This window comes from Rhododendron vialii, chromosome 4a (assembly GCF_030253575.1).
Source record: "Rhododendron vialii isolate Sample 1 chromosome 4a, ASM3025357v1".
Taxonomy (NCBI): Eukaryota; Viridiplantae; Streptophyta; class Magnoliopsida; order Ericales; family Ericaceae; genus Rhododendron; species Rhododendron vialii.
The window spans coordinates 32,726,467-32,743,977 of record NC_080560.1 but is presented as its reverse complement, the minus strand read 5'-3'; the positions used below and the strand labels follow the sequence as shown (position 1 = coordinate 32,743,977).

The following is a 17,511-nucleotide window of genomic DNA, read 5'->3' as shown; positions in this document are numbered from 1 at the left end:
ACCAACATAGCCTTAAGTTTTTGATATATAATCGGTGAAAGAAAAAAAAGTTATAAAAAGGTTTGGAAAACAATCGTATTGCATAAATTTGCCTTATTTCTTTGTTTAAAAAAAAGCTTGAATTCATATAATAGTAATACTTAACAAAAAGGTCCTAAATTTGAAATTCAAATCTAAATAAATACTTAGTCATTGTTTAAAAATGAATCTAGATAACGTCTTTCATGTGGTTTCCGGATGCTTTTGGCAGGAAACAGTTGTCAAATTTACATTTCATCTTCTGTAAATGAATGGAGCAGATTGTATTGTATAAAGTAGAAAAGGAACAAAGCATCGGAGATCCAAAGGACTACTAGAGTTGCGCAGCAAGCCCAACATTATTTCATGGTTCCTTGTTTGGGTTAATGCCCTTTTGTTGTGTCTTAAGAGTTAAGATCTTGCCTTCTTTTGGGCCACTCGGCCCAGCTATGTAGCAACAAACAAAAAGGAGACAGAGATGAAGGGTGAGCCGAAGGGTTGGTCCGATTGGTTATCGGATTTCTTCCCCTACACAATTTAACCAGGGTTCGATTTTTGGAGTTTATAAAGGAATTTCTTGTGAATTTTTTGGTCTTGACGTGAATGATCCATCTTTAACTGGACCGGGGAAAAAATTAATTGAGGTATGCATAAGTTCGTCTGAATACCTCTAAGGCTTTAACCTTACGGTAAAAAAGTAATAATATATAGGGTGCTGTTTTTTTCTTTTTTTTCTTTTCAAACATGGGATGCTGCTGATATGGGCAAAGTGATTTCATCCACCCAAAAGGGGGTTCTAATTTCAAGGATTTCATACATGCATTAGATGACGATAATGTTAAAATATTTTGTATGTTAGTGCATTTTGGGGACATCGTAATTTTTGGCATAATTTTATCATTATGAGCATAATTAAAACCTATTACAAGCATAACAGAACCCAAACAAGGCATAACCAAAAAATATCCAAAAAACCAACAAAGGCATAACCAAACCTAACCAAGGCATAACAAACAAGTTATGCCTTATTATGGTTTTGTTATGCTCATAATGGATTTGGTTATGCTCATAAAAGATTTTAGTTATGCTCATAGTGATTTTGTTATGCCAAAAGTTACGGTGTCCCCAAAATGACCGGGGACACCGAAGTCATTCCCTTTTTTGAATATCTTACTATGTTCACATGAATCACATACCTTGTACACTTATTCGTCATCCGATGTATGTTTACGGATCCAATAATTCTCCTATGGATAATTACCCCTACTTAGAAGTTGATATATATAAAGCAGGTGCGGAAGAGGAGGTAACGAGGTCCAGTTCGGTTTGGTTGAGTTTCGAGTGACTTTAGTTAGGTGACCAAAGACCTAACTGAAAATTTCAATTCTCTCTCTTCCAAAACCAAAGCAGACGGGTATCGTGCTCAGACCGATTGAAAATTCTGTTCCGTTCGGATTCGCCGGTTTTTGTTTTCAGCCCATGTGGGGATGCACCTGCCACCGCTGGAGAGAGACCCTTCACCCCCAAATTCAAAGGACAGGTAACAAAAACCTACACACACCGGTATGCCCCATATCCCTGCCGAAGGGTCCCAAGATGACACAACCAGTTTTTGTTTGTGCCCTTAGAAGAGGGTTGACTTCTTCAAATACCTCCAAACAAAATCCGCCCACGGAGGTTTCTCTCTCTCTCTCTCTCTCCCACCTCGCTAGCTGACACCCCGCAGATAAACCAACCCAAACCCACTCTGATAGTCAACCCAATTGTCCCTTTGTTTGTAGGGTCAGCCCACCGCCCCCTGCCCTAGTATTTGCCGGGAGGTTTCCATAAGTCAACCACGCAAGAAAACAAGATCTAATTCCCTATGTTTGAAGTAATCCCAATAGCTTTTGGACATGCACCTTAAATGCTAGAAAATGGCCCCCCACTGATGTACATTCGAATTGGTTCTCCGGTATTAATTGAAGTGCGCGAAAGTTGACCCAGAATCCCGGGCTCGTGGTTACAGAAGGCATGCTAGATAATTGGAAACCTAGTGGCTTTGGTGGTTCAGTTGGTACAATAATGCTATTAGAAAACAAAGCAGAAGATTTAACTATGGTAGCTTTATTCTACTTATAAACCAGTGAATGACAATTTGAATTAGAAGGATGTCTTCGCTCTAACAGGCGAGCGAAGGAAACCAGACTATAATCGAAGTGCAAAATAATTGCACAGGAAAACAATATCAATTGGTAGTCCAGAGTCAAACTTGGTATGGACCACGTGCATTGAGAATGAATCCGAGCCACACATTGATTTTCTGTGTGTAAGTTTCCCTATGTAGCACCACTCTATTCAATCAAACTATGTAATCTAGTACATTAAGCTTGCTGTTCTAACTTTTTATTTATTTTCTGATGCATCATAATTCACCAAGGTACTCCCTCCATCCCATTTTAAATCTCCTACGAAAATTCGTGTAATTTCAAACCCCCCAAAAAAATATTTCTACATGTTATTTTTAAAAATTTTCTTACATCAAATTAAAGTGCTCATTTAATTTGGTGTAATTTTTTTTTAAAAATAATACGTAGAGATAGTTTTTATGGGTTAGAAAATGCACGAATTTTCATAAGAGGCATTTAAAATAGGACGAATGGAGTATTACTCTTTCTGTCCCAATTAGCTTATCCAATCTTGCAGTCCAAGTTATCAAGAAAACACAATGATTACACTTATAAAGTTTTTACTTTTCAAAAATGCCCTTTACTTTTTCGGTATTTAATGAGAATGTGCTTTTTCCAATACGTAATTTTGAGAAGTGAAAGGGCATTAAACAAACTTTTTCAAGTCAACTTGTAGTTGGACAAACAATTTGGGATCGACATGTTCAAGTTAAAAAGTGGACAAATCAACTTATAGTTGGACAAACAATTTGGGATCGACATGTTCAAGTTAAAAAGTGGACAAACAAATAGGGAGAGAGGGAGTATAAGAATATTGTTTAGCAATAAAATATGCTCAACAGCCTTGGAGTATCTTTCCACAGCAAAGGAGTCCAAGAACAGTGCTTAAACAAAAAACCATAGAAAGGGATCTTTTTAATTCCTTATTCGGTGGTTGACTATTGCTTGTATTGAATTGTTTTGGAATTGAGATGACAAGGGTCATGGTTCAGGTGACCCTGGCCCCACCCTTAATGCATTGCATCTATCATAGCAACAATACATATAGTACTGGCAATATAAACGAGAAGAAAAGAAACCCAAAGAGGATGGGAAACTAAACTGAGAATAGAACGCTGCTACAGATACGGCAGGTTGTGCACAGCAGTCGCACACAGACCGTTTTTGCACCAGTCTCGAGCTCTGCAAAGATGATCGGACCTGTTCATTTTGTTCAAAATACTTCATTTAGGGTCCCTGTAAAAAATCACTTCAATCCGATATCGGGAAGAGTGTTTACGAATCATCCAACTTTGCTTCAAAATTTAGGTTTTATTTTGAAGCAAAGTTGGATGATTCGTAAACACCCTTTCCGATATCGGATTGAGGTGATTTTTTACAGGGACCCTAAACAAAGTATTTTGAACAACATGAGCGGCTCCGATCATCTTTGTAAAGCCCGAAACGGGTGCAAAAATGGTCTATACGCGGTTGCTGTGCACAACCTGATGTACCTTTAGCTTTACTGCTGAGAATAATACCAAGTACGATATGGGTCTACAAAGAAATTGTGACAGATCATCTTTGGCATCTTGTCAGGACAATATAATATAGTAATAACTTCTGACATCTCACCTCTTTTCTTTTTTTTTTTTGTTAAACGACTCAGGTGTTTGAGTCAATTTACGCACATTTCGACTAATTTTGTGGATCAATTTTCACCGCCCACTGATGGTCAAAACTATGGGTCTGAGTGGTGTTACCATTGAATCAGACAACCAATCAGCCATCAAATTGAGTGTTTCTGAGCTTGTTCCCCTTGGGAAGTAATGGTAGTGGTTTGGGATATCCGGAAGCTTTGCCAAGAGGAAGGGATTAACTGTGCTTGGTGCAAACGAGAGGCGAATGGGTTGGCCCATGAAATAGCTTCTGAAGCTCTTAGGGTTGTACTGCCCGTTAATTGGGTGTCTTTCCTATCCTCCTGTTTAGTTTCTATTGTAACCAAGGATAGTTCCCTTTCTCTGTAATCCCTTGGAAAGTTTTGATTATCAAAAAAAAAAAAAAAAAAAAATTTTCACCGCCCACTTGGGCTGACTTTAAAAGAGTTGACAACACTTGAGATTTCGAACTTGAAATCTTAAAAGGAAGTAAGGGTTTTTTTGCCTTTTTGGTCCCTAAAATATTAGCGAGTTGCCAATTTGGTCCCCAATGTATGAATTTAGCCAATTTGGTCCCCAACGTTTAAAATGTGTGCCAAAATGGTCTTCCTCTCCAACGGCGTTTGCCTCTTCCGTCAAAAGGGGGGCATGAATGGTATTTCACCCATGCACACGTTTCCTTCTCATGGAGAGCTTTTTTTGGCCAAATGTCATCCCCCACCTCTTATATAGATCGTAACACTCAAAAGAAAACAGAGAGAGAGATTTTGTTTACCCAGGATTTTTTTGTCGACTTATTTATTTTGTCTTTGTTCAAAAAAAATCACATTTGTTAGTTTTTCGTCAAATTTTTGAGAATTATTGCTTCTTCATGACAAGAGGAATTTGAAAAGTAAAAAAAAATTACAATCAAATCCAATCTTTTTTTAATAAAGACAATAAAAAGCTGATAAGCCAATTTTTTCTTCTTTATTAAAAAAAATAGATTTCGATCGTAATTTTTTACTTTTTAGATTATTCTCGTCACGAAGAAGCAATATTCTCAAAAAATAGACGAAAAACTAACAAATGCAATTTTTTTGTCCAAAAAAATAAGCCGTTTGGCATTATCGTTTGGCTTATAATGCCAAACTAGGCATAAGTTACGTGTAAAGGGGGTGAAATACCATTCATGTCCCCCCTTTTGACGGAAGAGGCAAATGCCGTTGGAGAGGAGGACCATTTTGGCACACATTTTAAACATTGGGAACTAAATTGGCTAAATTCATATATTGAGGACCAAATTAACAACTTGCTAATACTTTAAGGACCAAAAAGACAAAAAAACCAGGAAGTAAGCCTCTAAATCCCCAACCTTGTTACTTTACGCGTATGCTCCTTGGGAGCATCACCATGGATGTTTACCCCGTTGAGCAACAAAACCCAGTCAAATATACGCGCCAAACAAGAAAACAGTCAAAAACCTCAAATTCATTCAACTGTTCGTATGTACAGTTTACCAGGAATCTTATATACCGGAGAGATCATGGATTTTTTTGTTGTTTTATTTTAAATTGAAATTGTGCAATTAATTGAACAAAGCGGACTCACTCAACTTCTGTGGTGCTCCCAAGTGGTTTGGGAGCACCATACTCCCAATGAATTATAGCCTTTGGATTGAAAATAGATAAATCACAGCCGTTGGATGAAAATCAAAAACTAAAAGTTGAGTGGTTTTGGTAAAAACGAGGTGGTTTTGACCAAAAAAACGGAAGATTACTTACCACAAAAACAGGAAATACTTACTATTGATAAGAGAACACTTACCATTGTGTAAGGCAAAACTTACCATATAAACAGGCATACTTACTACAACCTGTTGGTCAGGTAACAAGTAACCAACGAAGTTAAAAAAAAAAAAAAGGAGTAACTTTTTTTTTTGGCGGGAAAATTTGGAGATTTTAGAGATTTATATATTAGAAGAATTATCTAAACACAGGTGTTCATTTATAAATCTAGTGAGTAACTTTTTTTTTGGCGGGAAAATTTGGAGATTTTAGAGATTTATATATTAGAAGAATTATCTAAACACAGGTGTTCATTTATAAATCTAGTTTAAAATTTTAATTGGTTATAAAAATACAATTAGAAGAATTATATAAAAAAAATTTGAAAAATATTTTTCATAATTTCCGAAGGACATTATAAATGTATTTAATTAATTAATTTTCAAATAGTCATTTATTGTAGATATATTTAAGTAACTTAGTTTTAAATATTATGAAAAAAATAATATATTTATTTAATAATTTGATAGCTTACAAATTTAATGAATATATATTATAAAATAATGCTACAAGTTGATTGTTACAACGAAATTGAACAATAAATATATTTTGTTTAATAGCTATGGAATAATTTTGTAGGATTCTTAATTAAATTTATGGTAGTATTTAATGAAATTAGGCTATTCAATTTCATTAATATAGTTTATAGTGATCAATATGATATATTTTGCAAATCTAACAACTAATAATGTTGATACTAATATACTTGGCAACAATCAATCAACGAATATTGATTCATTTGTAATTGATTGATCTAGTTATATGTCCAGCCAATTGATCAAACGATTTGAATCGATTAAGATTATAATTGGCAGATATGGTAGTTAACAATGATGTTGATTGATAGTGATTAGTGAAAATTAATATAATTGGCTAAAGTAAGCTGACTAATTTGTTTAATTACTCAACGACAGACTTATCTATTTCAATCCTTCAAGTTACACTATTAGCAAATTTCAAAAATGGTTATTTGATAGTTAACATTGACCACTTAGTAAATGAATGAGTAACAGTCTTTGAGGTTAACATTGATCACTTAACTAATGTAGGAGTAACCACTAGTGAACCAGTAAATTGAAATATCTCATTTAATTGATATTTTTTTAAAAGTAATGTTATTAATATAAATGCTTTTATTTAATTTATCATAAAAGTAATAAAATAGATCCAAATAAAATTTAATGTGGTAGGTAATATGACATTAATGATGATGTACATAAATGTATACCTACACGTCATTAATGCCACGCTTACTATAGAATAAAAACTTACTTACCAAAGTAAAAGGCTAAAGATACCACAAAAACTGGATTTTTACGTGAACTAATATTCATTGATAATACTTACTACATGGTTGACAATACTTACCATGAAATAAGGGCAAAATGACTATATGCTTAAACCATTTTTACCACACAAACTGATCACGTTTTACCAATTGCCGTGTTTACCTACCACCAATTATGACATTAATGGTACTAGGTTTCTCCATACCTACCTTAAACCCTGTAAACTTATTCACTCTAACTCCTCTATCTCCCTGCAAACTTATCCACTTTAACTCACCTAGCTCCCATTCATCTCTCTTCTTGTCCAAAAAAAATGAAGATTTAAGAAGAACCTCCATAAGAAGTTTTGAAGCTCACCAAGTAAGTTTTTTTGAAGAACAAACTGAATGTAGTTGTGATGATTATCTCATACCAACTTACCAAAAGATCATAAGTTGAAGAATCTCGAATAAGTGTTTCACAATAATCTAAAACTTCCCAGGTTTTTACGTTTTTTATGGTTATACTTACCATCGCCTATGCCTTTTATACCTCTTTTTATGGTATTTTTATTACGGATGAAACAATATTTAAGAAGTATTAGGAAAATAAGTTCTCTGTATTCGTGGTAAGCATGTCCAAAATTTAGTAAAAAATTCCTTTTTTGTGGTAAGTATGATTATGGAAATGGTAGGTAATCTTCATAAGTTAAAAAGTATTTATGGTTAACATATCTGTGTTAGTTTTTACCATTAATTGTGGACCTATTTTTCTGAATCAGATTCTAAGAGATGGATGACAATGTTCAGGGGACTGGAAAGAATGTAGTGATTGACATTTGTGACGACTCTAGCAATGATGGCGAAAATGACGAAAAACGGTTGGATGAATTAACGGAAGAAGAAGTTTATCAAATGACATTTGACATGCATGAGGATGGAGAAACATTCTATAATGCATATGCCAAAGTGAACGGCTTTAGTATTCGGAACTATAATATGCATAAGGACAATGTTGGTATCGTGAAGTCAAGAAAGTGGGTATGCTCGAAAGAAGGATATAGAGACACTAAACACTTGGAGAGAGAAGATCGAATAAGAGGGCCGCAGGCACTTACTAGAGTTGGATGTCCTGCTGTATTTAGTGTCACATTGGAGAGAAGTTCTGGCAAGTACTTGGTTAATAACTTTGTGAGCTTCCACAACCATCCCTTGATAGGGCCTCGTGGTATCCCTTTTCTTCGCTCTCACCGGAAGGTTAGTAGTTCTGATAAAGCCTCGGCCAATACTATGCATAAAGTTGGTATTAAAACAAGTCACATAATGGATTTTGCGGCACAACAATCCGGTGGATATGAGTCTGTCGGATACACGCAAAAAGATCTTTACAATCATTTTACAGCTCAGCGCAATATAGAGGTTGCAGATGGAGATGCAGAAGGTGCCTTAGCCTACTTGTGTGCGAAAGCCGAAAATGACCCCTTATTCTATTATAAATATGACGTGGATGAGCAAAATCGGCTAAATAATCTGTTTTGGAGAGATGTAACATGTAGGATAGATTATATGTGTTTTGGAGATGTGCTAATATTTGATGCGACTTATCGGTCGAATGCGTATCGGAAGCCATTGGTGATACTAGCTGGAGTTAATAGTCACTTTCAAACAACAATTTTTGGTTGTGCATTGTTGACTACTGAGACTGTTGAGGCTTATACATGGGTGTTGGAAAGATTTCTTGATTCCATGGACCACAAGAAGCCTGTGTCCGTGATGACCGATGGGGATAAGGCTATGCGGAGAGCAATAAAAACTGTGTTACCTAATGTTAATCATCGTTTATGCAAATGGCATCTTAAAAAAAATGCTGTCAGTAATGTCCATGTTCCCGGATTCTTAGCTGACTTTGAGAAATGCATGTCATTGTCAACTGAAGAAGAGTTTGAAGTTGCATGGAAGAATCTTTTGGATGACTATAGCCTTCACCAAAGCCAGTGGGCGGTAGATGTTTATAAAAAGAAGACCTTATGGGCAGAGGCATACCTGCGAGGTATTTTTTTTGCGGGTGCAAAAAGCACACAACGTGTTGAGGGAATGAATGCATACATGAATCGATTCTTAAAACTACGTCTCAAGCTTTTTGAATTCGTACAAGCGTTTGATAGGGCTCTTGCAAAACTTCGTCATAACGAGGCTAAGGGACAAGTTGAAAGTGTGAATAGTACTCCGGTTCTTTCTACATGCATGAAACGAATTGAAAAACATGCGGCTGATACATATACTCGGGGCATATTTAACAAGTTTCTCAAAGAAATTAAGAAAGAGCAATCATTGTTTAAGGTGGATAAAGTTGAGTTTGAAGATTTTCGGATTTACTACTTATCTCGATACCAACAGCCGGACGCCACGTGGAGTGTCAACTATCAGCCGAATGATGGCATCATGAAATGCTCTTGCTTGAAATTTGAGTCAATTGGGTTTCCATGTCAGCATATGATCTCAGTAATGAAAATGGAGCATATGAGAGAAATTCCCTCTTGTTTGATCTTACAAAGGTGGACAAAAACGGCGAAATCCTTCCCTCTACATGGCAGCACACCAATGCCAGAATGGGTCACGCAAACGACAAGGTTTGGGGCATTGTCAAGCGCATGTGTCGAAATGTGTTATTATGCTTCTCACATAACGAAGGGATATAATGAGATCAAAGAAGAAATCACCAAGTTAACATCCAGAATGAGGGAGCTCTATGTGTTACATGTTGAGGAGGAGAAAAGAAATATGAGACAAAACGACAATGTTGAGGGGACATCTATGCATTTTGGTGTTGGCGACCCAGTCATTATCAAAGGTAAAGGGACCCATAATTTGGCCAAGGACTTCATCCCGAAAATAAGAAAATGTGGCAATTGTAGAGAACCTGGTCACATAAGAACCAAATGCCCCAAATTAGTGCATGGAGATAATGTGGGAAACATGAATGAGGATGAAGACACATATGAATCAGATGTGAGCGTTATTCACCAACAATCATTTACCGGGCGAGACTCATCGATATATCACCCATCGTTTATTCACACTGATTACACAACCAATGGTTGTGAATCCAGTGTCAACCCTAATTTGGTAAGCCTCTTATTATCTAGTTAGTTGATAGACTATTATTTATTTGTCCATTTACTAATTTTCAAACTTGAATTTTGTAGACTGCTAACTGGTCAAGAAATTCCGAGAGTGTTCAAGCTCAGTTCTATGGCAGCAACGTTGGAGGATGGGAAGATGATTTCGGACAAGATTTGTGAAGGATAAATGTAACCTTTATTTGTAGTAAGGCATTGAGTAGGGACAAGAAGTTTATTGTAATATTTTAATTTAGTAAAATTAAGGCAATGATCTGGACAAGAACTTATCTGTAGTTATGTAAGGCAGTGAGTATAATTATTTAAATAGTTACAATGCCCAGATTTTAGCAAGCATACCTTGCCTATATGGTAAGTATTGCTTTGACAATGAGTAAAATGGCCAGATTTCTGTAAGTTATTGAGTTGGTAAGAATCCCCAGATTTTAGTAAGCAAACCCTATTTAAAATGTAAGTAATGCTATGAAAATAAGAAGCACGTCCAGATTTTTGTAAGTAGGGTTATTGAAATTGAAATGGTAAGAATTTTCAGGTTTTAGTAAGCACACCCTGTATAAATGATAAGTAATGCTGTGAAAATGAGAAGCACGCCAAGATTTTTGTAAGTACGGTTATTGAAATTGAAATGGTAAAAATTTCTAAATTTTAGTAAGCACACCCTATATAAATGGTAAGTAATGCTGTGAAAATGAGAAGCACGCCAAGATTTTTGTAAGTACACGGTTATTGAAATTGAAATGTTAAGAATTTTCAGATTTTAGAAAGCACACCCTATTTATAATGTAAGTAATGCTATGAAAATAAGAAACACGTCCAGATTTTTGTAAGTTGGGTTTTTGAAATTGAAATGGTAAGAATTTTCAGATTTTAGTAAGCACACCCTGTATAAATGGTAAGTAATGCTGTAAAAATGAGAAGCACTCCCAGATTTTTGTAAGTACGGTTATTGAAATTGAAATGGTAAGATTTTCCAGATTTTAGTAAGCACACCCTGTATAAATGGTAAGTAATGCTGTGAAAATGAGAAGCACTCCCAGATTTTTGTAAGTACGGTTATTGAAATTGAAATGGTAAGATTTTTCAGATTTTAGTAAGCACACCCTGTATAAATGGTAAGTAATGCACTGAAAATGAGAACTACACCGACTTTTTTAAGTACGATTTTTGAGAACATAAGAATCTGTTCATGACACACCAAACAATCTGGTACAAAAGTGACATGGGTACCAGACATAATCGAATACATAGCTTAAACCAAAGCTTATACAAAGCAGCCAGCAGCAGTTCAATAGCAAACAGCAGTCATAACGGAACAGAAGGCAGCCTTAGGAGCATAGCAGCCAACAACACAACACCTGGACAGCAGCAGTAGTTCAATAGCAAAATAGTTATCCAACATATTACCCAAAGTATCAGCAGAAGAAATAGCAGCAGAAACAGAAAACTGTTCAGAACAGTCCCATAACAGAACAGATCACCATTACAGCTGGCCATTTGATCAGACAACAGCAGCAGTAAAATAAAAGAAGCCAAAGAAGGCAGTACTTGCCATATCAAGTTTACAACAAAAGCCACAAAGGCGCATCACATTCATCAAGTTTACAACATGATTGAATTTTGCCATATCATCGTGTTCACAAAAAGGCAGCATTTGCCATATCATTGTTAGTCTCCATAACTGAATTTTAGCTACATTATCGTAAAAAAACTACAATTGGTATCATATTATCCTTCTAGTGTTGCGGTATTTTTCTTGAGCCTTTCGGATGACTTCATTCCTGATTACGTTCTCGCCACAAAGGATCAAGTCCAAAATCAAGTTGTTCCTACCCTCTTCAGAATTGAATCTCAACTACATTTAACAAAATAACCAAAGATTAGAAATAATGAGTGATCCAAATGAATTGTAACTATATGATAAATAAAAAGACTAATTTTATACCTTAACGGCTTCTTCCTCATTAAATTGCTCCAAATCAAAGTACTTGGCAGTGTGCACACCACAATCATCGCTACCTGGTTCTTGAACTGGAAGCCATTTCAGTCTTTTAATTGGTAGCTTATGGGCTTTCATGACACATCCATTATTCCCCAAGTGTTGAATTACATCATCCAAATATTCAAGCACACGCAGGACCTTCTCGTTTTGTACTTTGGGTTTGCTCAGAGAAGGTAATGAATCAAGTACATACACATTTGCATGTTTGAAGTTTACAACACACATAAACCAATGAATGTTGTTTTCATTGATTGGGATGTACACCCGTTCCATCGATTCGAGTATTCCTGTGTATCGACTAGATCCACCATAATACTTTACCCAAGTGCGGGAATTAATACCACCATTGAGAGCATAACTCTACAAACAAACATAAAGGAGCACTTACACATTGCTATAGCCACATACTATCGTTCAAACTTCTAATGCATTACGAATACATACCGCTAAATAAGTGGGCAAGTACCATGATGGCCATAATGCATCCGGGTCTCTCTTACTTTGTATTAAAGTTTTCCGCAAAGCAACTGCATTTATGATCTAAAAAATATAGCCCTTAGTTAGTTATCGCATTCATGTAGTCTATTATAATAGGCCCAAAAAACTATAATACTCACCTCACCCACAACCCATCCATTCTTCCGTAATGACATAAAATCTGAGCGAGTTGCATAGCTTATTCCAAAGTTACAAAGTTGGTCTCTACATTATGCCAAAGTTGCAAAGTTAAGTCGATCTACGAATAGAACATCATAATTTATGTATAGCTTGTAATGAATTTTTACCTTACAGATAACGTTGTGTCAAAGACAAATCTTAGGATCAACTCTTGTACCATCCCTATAGGAGGTTTCTACAAATAAACAAACACGTATGTTAATGAAGACACATATAAATTCGAAAGTCCTATAAGAATTAAGCTTATATACTTAAATAGTTTGTGTTACCTCATTGGCATTTTTCTTCTCGGGTTGAGATTCCTTCAACCCAGTCCTTGCCATTTCTTGTTGGCATTCCATAGCAGGCTTCTACAAATAAAAAAACACGTATGCTAATGAAGATACATAAATTATAAAGTTCTATAAGAATTAAGCTTATGGTACTTAAATACTTTGTGTTACCTTGTTGGCATTTTTCTTCACGGGTTGAGATCCCTTCAACGTAGTCCTAGGTATTTCTTGTTGGCATTTCTTTTGCCTCTTGTTCATGCCAATAGTTGGAGGAGCCGTTGAAGACATGATATCACCAATATTAGTGGCCATCTTTCTTAATCTCTTTGATGAAGGCTTAATTTTAGGTTCCTTCATGTCTTGTTCCTTGTTTGTCTTCAAAGGAGAAGTCAAATGACTCAATGATGGCTTTTTAGTATTTTCTTCTTGGTTTGCCTTCAAAGGAGATGTCAAATGACCCGAAGATTGTTCTTTCTTGTCTTTTTCCTTATTTGTCAAAGGAGATATCGAACTATCAAATGAAAGCTCTTTCTTGCCTTTTTTCTCATTGACAACGGGTGAAGGAGTGCCTTTCATGTCCATGTTTACTTTAGCCGCCAATGAATTCTCATTAGTTTTCTTCCCCCCTACATCCATTGTTTCCATTATACTCGCCAGTTTCTTTAAAATACTGTTTAGTTCTTCTATCCCTTGAAATCTCTCCATCGGTATATTTTGGCCAATCTCCTTTCCTTGATCTACGGCACTCCCTCTCTTGCCAACTCCATCCTCGACAATGATTTTGAGCTATTATGGAAAAACAAACGCTATGATTTTGAGCTATTACATATGTTTAGCATTTACTACGTAAATAGACGCTTCAAAATATGAAACAAAACTAATTGATCAAAAAATTAATAAGATTACCTTTCCAGAACTGCTTTGATCAAGCCAGCGTATCCTGTCCCTAATCTCTTTATCTCCCCATTGTACGAGACGAGGTGAAGGCCGACATGCACAAGGAGAAATGAAATCTATGGCCGGCGTGCAATGTTCAAAATAGAACAACTGTAGAGGGAAAAAACGATACATAATCAATTCCACAATGAAGCAACTACATTGATGTAAAAAATAAAGTTAAAGAGATGTACCATTAGAAATAGTATACAGCCACGGATCACTTTTCGTCCATCCTGGTATTTTTGTATGCCTTTGGCTAAAAAGTCAAGCACAAATTGGCTCCAATTTAATTCACTAATAGAAGACACGTCCTTTACTGCATGTAGAAAACGTCGATTGACTCCCAATTCCGACGTTGGACAGAGAACAGCCCCCATAATGAACAATACAAATGCAACCTTGAAATTATCATCGTTGTCTTTCGTGTTCCTTACATAGTTTTCCAAATGACGCAACGAAATTGAACTTTGAGCACCCACACAATGTGTCTCACACAAGGGAAGTATTTCAGAAAGGTTTCCTTTAAGGATCACCCTTTTACCTTCACATGGCAATCCCAGTATGTGGTGCACATCTAATGGTGTAATTATGGGACTCTTACCATGCACATATAAACAAAGTGATACGGGATCAAATTTACTAACCAACTGCTCACAAAGTTTTCTATCCAGCCTAGTACATTTCAAACGCAAAAGACCTCCAAATCCCATTGCCTTTACACTCTCCACTTGTTGCGATTCAAGATTGCGTATAATATCACATGCCGTCTTAAGTTGAGTTCTTGTAGTAAAGGTTTCCTAAACACAACATCAACAACTCTAATCAAATTCACAGTCAAGTAAAACTGGAAAGAATATGCATAAACATAAGTGCTAAAAAACAGAACATTTGCACCTTTGAATCTTCTTGAGGATCAACCTTAACCTTTTGCTCTTTGTACACTTCGGAACTTAGCTTAGCCTTTTCAATGTACTTTTGTTTAGCTTTGTCTCCTAAAGCTTTCCACTTTGCACGAATTTCACTCATTGACTAAAATTATTGAAAGAGTGCAAATCCTAATTAGATACATTGACAATCCACATGTGAGTAAACACAACTATAGAAAAAATTGTAATTACCATTCGTTTTGATGAGCTCTTCTTAGTCATCTTCGACTGTTCTTGGCTACAAAAAAAAATATTGTACATCAATTGAATATCGTAACTTGTGGCCATTAAAAGATACTCAAAATATCAAAAAGACATACAAGAAATATATCCATCCATTAGAAGGATGCTTTGGAACAGCATTACGGCCTTCTTTAACCATTTTCAACTCTTAAAACAAATGGACCTGTTAAAAAAAAATTTGATAGTTAGTTCGTGAGAAACAAGATTGAGTACATATGTACAATGCTTTCAATATTACCCCATGGTCCCCATCACAGTGGAGGGGCAATTAACGAAACTATAATGGCAAATTTACAGTCTTCTTTAACTTAGGGAAGCATTTTTTTTTGGCATGATAGATGATGTTTTATTTAGTGTATAGACACATGAATAATGAAACCTTTTTATGAAAAGTTTAGCCCAACGTGTCTTGTCCTTCACTTTTCGTGAAATTTACGAATCGAATTGTTGGTGTCATGTCACGTGTCCATCTTGGTGCTCATGTTGAATTGTAGTGAAAGCTTCATATATGTGTCTTTAGCTTTTGGTATTTCTACTACTAGGGCTAAGACTACAAAATTGGAGACTTGGACTTTTTTTTATTACTGTGAACATTTTAGAGCTAATTGAAAACAAAAGACAAATATGATGGCCTACAACAGGAAATCCGGATATTTTTTTTTTCCTAATAAGGAAATCCAGAAATTACTAGGTGCTAATAACTCCTAAGCTAAGCAAGCATGTGACAAATCTCAGGCTATGTGAAGCTTCTCTTCAATATATGTGTTTAGACCATTAACAATAAAGGTAACCAAAAGGGAACTTCCAATGGTCTTCAAAACGTCTAAGCCAAGAGATTTTGTAACTTACAAATGAGTGACGAACGAGAAAATGATCTATTGATTAACAGAACAAATATATGCAAGTTGGATGGGAAGTATAATAAGCATCTCATCTGTTTTCCCCCTACCATTCAGATTTCACTTTTAGTTGGTGCCTGAGACATCATATTGCATTAACAAGGATGTGCTCGGCACTATCATCTTTTCAGTCACCCAACGATATTTGCATGATCAAAACACTCCTTTGCTATTAATTTACTTTCAAACAAGCAGAATCTTTTTGGAGTTAGATACTTTCAGCTGGTACCAGTTGGTTTTGCCAAAGAGATAGACCATTTGAACATTACTATTAAACCAACAGAAGGCTTGGCATCTGTTGTCATTAATGGTTACCACTTACTATATAGAGCAACAGCAAATCTAAGCCCCGTTTGTTGGCAGCCTTGTAGCTTTTCAAATCTCAAACACTCAATCAACTGGAATCCAACAAAAATCCTCCAGAACATTTTCAAAATTTTAATGACATGCTACAGGTTAACTTTGATCTACATTATCAAGATCCCGAACCTTCTGCACAACACCCAACATATGGGGCCATCGATTCTCAAACTTGTGCATTGACTAATTAACTATGATAAGATGCACAATCAAGATGACCCACAATCATATATTCTTATGATGATGATAGTGATTGGTGCACATTAGAATTTGGACATTGCAGAAAGAAAAACACTCCTGTCGGCCAAATTAAAATACCAAAACATGTGATCAAACTTGGGGGACCCGCATGTCTGCCATTATCCCCACATTGTTCTCTTTACATTATTCAATCACTATCTACAGAGCAAACCAATCACTATCTACATAGCAAACCAAAAAACACTCCTGAGGTACAATAATTAAAGAAAGCAAAATCCACAACCCCAGGTCAAACAAACTAAACAATTGGAATTTTCAATTACAGATTATAATGAAACGTGTCGAAACTTGAGCCAATCATGTACAGATCTAGTTTTTCAACTAAAATAATACAAATCAATTCATAGGAGACCCACAAACCCACGATAAAACAAAACAAGCCAACAAACCCACGTCAAAGCTTAGCAACAAAAAAAAAAAAATTGTCAAAAGAAGGAGGAGGCAAAGGTGTGGGGTGTGGTTTTCTGTTCCATACTCCCAAATTCTTAGCTGTCTTTTGGTTTTCTGTTCCAGAGAACCCACAAAACCCTATGTGCAGGGGTGTTTGTGTATTGTAGTGGTGGCTGTGTGTTTAAGAGAGTGAGAGAGAGAAATACCTCGCACAATGGAGAGGCTTTTCGATGTGACCGACTGTTGAGGACGAGGGAGGGTTCGTCGTTGTTTGTTCAGGGGCTATGGAGGTATAGAGGTGGAAGAGCGGTGAGGGTTTTCGTTGACCGTGCAGAGGGGAGAGAGATAGAGGCGTCCGGCTATGGAGGCGTCGGAGAGGTAGACGATGATTGACGAGAGGAGAGAGCAGCGACAGTAAATTTTAGGGCTCAAAATTTTTACCTGTGATGCAATTTTTTTTTTTCTTTTACACGGATGTGATGCAACCG

General features: G+C 36.0%; 3 protein-coding genes across 7 annotated transcripts in view; 1 reads left to right on the top strand and 2 right to left on the bottom strand.

Moving 5' to 3' along the window:
• The window catches only part of LOC131322031 (uncharacterized), an 82,880-nt gene that overhangs the window by 27,647 nt on the left and 37,722 nt on the right, over positions 1–17,511 (bottom strand). The window lies entirely within an intron of this gene.
• Positions 8,418–10,259, top strand: LOC131322030 (protein FAR1-RELATED SEQUENCE 5-like). The gene is made up of 2 exons (XM_058353127.1): positions 8,418–10,042; positions 10,123–10,259. Exons 1-2 carry the CDS (start codon positions 8,483–8,485, stop codon positions 10,216–10,218), a joined length of 1,656 nt encoding a protein of 551 aa, XP_058209110.1. The 5' UTR covers positions 8,418–8,482; the 3' UTR covers positions 10,219–10,259.
• Positions 11,690–15,295, bottom strand: LOC131322026 (uncharacterized). 5 transcript variants are annotated; one of them, XM_058353122.1, is made up of 12 exons: positions 15,191–15,293; positions 15,063–15,108; positions 14,863–14,973; positions 14,136–14,741; positions 13,912–14,052; positions 13,177–13,791; positions 13,003–13,083; positions 12,841–12,908; positions 12,673–12,757; positions 12,500–12,595; positions 11,999–12,415; positions 11,695–11,908 (listed from the first exon to the last, which is right to left on the bottom strand). In XM_058353122.1, the coding sequence occupies exons 1-12, from the start codon at positions 15,250–15,252 to the stop codon at positions 11,777–11,779; spliced, it is 2,460 nt and encodes an 819-aa protein (XP_058209105.1). In that variant the 5' UTR covers positions 15,253–15,293; the 3' UTR covers positions 11,695–11,776. The 5 variants fall into 5 exon arrangements, with proteins under 5 accessions (XP_058209107.1, XP_058209105.1, XP_058209106.1 ...); XM_058353121.1 differs by having other exon boundaries at positions 11,696–11,908; positions 14,839–14,973; XM_058353124.1 differs by lacking the exon at positions 11,999–12,415 and having other exon boundaries at positions 11,690–11,908; positions 14,839–14,973; positions 15,191–15,295.

What these genes read in the sequence shown, in the direction of transcription:
- LOC131322030 (XM_058353127.1), top strand. Translation starts at nt 8,483, where the DNA reads ATGTGTTTTGGAGATGTGCTAATATTTGATGCGACTTATCGGTCGAAT. An exon ending in CCAGTGTCAACCCTAATTTG is followed by an intron (nt 10,043 to 10,122) that starts GTAAGCCTCTTA and finishes TGAATTTTGTAG; the next exon opens with ACTGCTAACTGGTCAAGAAA.
- LOC131322026 (XM_058353121.1), bottom strand. Translation starts at nt 15,252, where the DNA reads ATGGTTAAAGAAGGCCGTAATGCTGTTCCAAAGCATCCTTCTAATGGA. An exon ending in ATCAAAGCAGTTCTGGAAAG is followed by an intron (nt 13,792 to 13,911) that starts GTAATCTTATTA and finishes TTTCCATAATAG; the next exon opens with CTCAAAATCATTGTCGAGGA. An exon ending in AGAAGAAAAATGCCAATGAG is followed by an intron (nt 12,909 to 13,002) that starts GTAACACAAACT and finishes GTTTATTTGTAG; the next exon opens with AAACCTCCTATAGGGATGGT.